Raw genomic sequence first — 1,898 nt, 5'->3', positions numbered from 1 at the left:
CACCCAGTATATGTTTGGTCTCCCCAATGTTGCGGAGACCACATTGTGAGCTGCGAATACAGTGTACTAAATTGAAAGAAGTACAAGTAAATCGCTGATTCACTTGAAAGGAGTGTTTGGGGCCTGGGATTGTGAGGAGAGAGGAGATAACTGGGTCGCTATTACACCTCGTGCGATTGCAGCGGAAGGTGCCGTGGGAAGGGGACAAGGTGGTGGAGGTAATGGAGGAGTGGACTATGGTGTCGCGGAGGGAACAATCCCTTTGGAATGATGACCGGGGAAGGGAGGGGAAGATGCATTTGGTTGTGGCATCAAGCTTGAGGTGGCAGAAATAGCGGAGGATGATCCTTTGGAGGTGGAGGCTGATGGGGTGGAAAGTGAGGACAAGGGGAACCCTGGCGTTGTTCTGGGAGAGAGGGGAAGGGGTGAAGGTAGAGGTGTGGGAAATGGGCTGGACCCGTTTGAGGGCACTGCCAACAACAGGAGCGGGGTGCGGGGAGGCGGGATCCTCGGTTGAGGAAAAAGGAAGACATATCAGTAGCGCTGTCATATAAATCTTTCATGAGGTTACTTGTGACTGCAGCTGACCAACCTTATTTGGCACGCGACATGGATTTAAGGACTTGCACTTCAATGCTCACATTTGCCCCACTCTGACCCCCAATATACTGGACGGTTTCGTCCTGGTGATGGACGGAAGTGCAGAGGGGCGCTACATCCTGATAAGGAAGGGAACGATAGAGAAATTATACGTAGAGTTAAAAAAGAGACGAGTTCGTACTAGCAAAATAGAAATGGTTGATGAGGAACTCAGAAAGTCACTGATGCGGATGGATAAGGGCCGGCAAAGGGGTTTGGATGATCTGACTGCTGCGACAGTTTGTGGCTGTGAGAAGCACAAAATGTGATTGGTTACTTTAGATACCCAATCAGATAGATACAGAACATCAGGCAGTGACATCATTGTAAACCAGCCAATCATGAACATGGCCTTCTCCCATCCTTCATTAGCATTGGGTTCTGGGGATGTCTATAAAATGCGAGCTTGGAGCGAAATTTCGGTTATTCTGTGTCTGAAGTTGATCGTGATCATGGTTGACGAGAAGAAAACTACAGCACCTTCCAAGAAGGGCGCTAAGAAAGTTCTGAAGAAGGCGCCAACAAAGGGCACCAAGAAACGGAGAAGATCCAGGAAAGAAAGTTACTCCATCTACGTGTACAAAGTGATGAAGCAGGTTCACCCTGACACCGGCATCTCCTCCAAGGCCATGAGCATCATGAATTCGTTTGTGAATGATATTTTCGAGCGAATCGCGCGTGAGGCTTCCCGCCTGGCCCATTACAACAAACGCAGCACCATCAGCTCCCGGGAGATCCAGACCGCCGTGCGCCTGCTGCTGCCCGGGGAGCTGGCCAAACACGCCGTGTCGGAAGGTACAAAGGCGGTCACCAAGTACACCAGCTCCAAGTAAATATCCGCAATGTACTGAAACACACCCAAATCACAAAAAGGCTCTTTTAAGAGCCACCCACAACTTCTCTGAAAAAGCTACAACATTATCTGTATAGTATCGACTTATATTGATTTATATATCAAGTGTCCTTGCCTTTGTGATCTCTGTTTTACTCCCATAGATTCTGGTTAATGCAGTTTCACTGCCCGTGCGATCTTTCTGTCTCTAACTAATAATGTCCCGAACATAAATTACTGACCACTGACCATTTGTGAGGTTTGTTCTCGGACGTGTTCATATTCGGCCCCTTTTCTGTATTTCGACAATAAAAGCTGATTTAACGCACATACATCAGTTCGCAGTCACTTTTTTCCCTAGTTCAAGTTTGACCTCAAAAATTAATAAGTACATTATCTAGAACCCCGGGTGGTGTCGGAACCCTCC

General features: G+C 47.9%; 1 protein-coding gene across 1 annotated transcript; it reads left to right on the top strand.

Annotated features, from left to right (window-relative positions):
* The first annotated feature begins 1,083 nt into the window (after positions 1-1,083).
* On the top strand, positions 1,084-1,688 carry LOC137356353 (histone H2B 7-like). Its single transcript, XM_068022235.1, has one exon. The coding sequence runs from the start codon at positions 1,092-1,094 to the stop codon at positions 1,470-1,472; it is 381 nt and encodes a 126-aa protein (XP_067878336.1). The 5' UTR covers positions 1,084-1,091; the 3' UTR covers positions 1,473-1,688.
* Positions 1,689-1,898: the final 210 nt, after the last annotated feature.

The sequence above is a fragment of the Heterodontus francisci genome, chromosome 45, assembly GCF_036365525.1.
Source record: "Heterodontus francisci isolate sHetFra1 chromosome 45, sHetFra1.hap1, whole genome shotgun sequence".
NCBI lineage: Eukaryota > Metazoa > Chordata > Chondrichthyes > Heterodontiformes > Heterodontidae > Heterodontus > Heterodontus francisci.
Note: the sequence above shows the minus strand (reverse complement) of the source record. Positions and strands in the feature narration are given on the sequence as shown.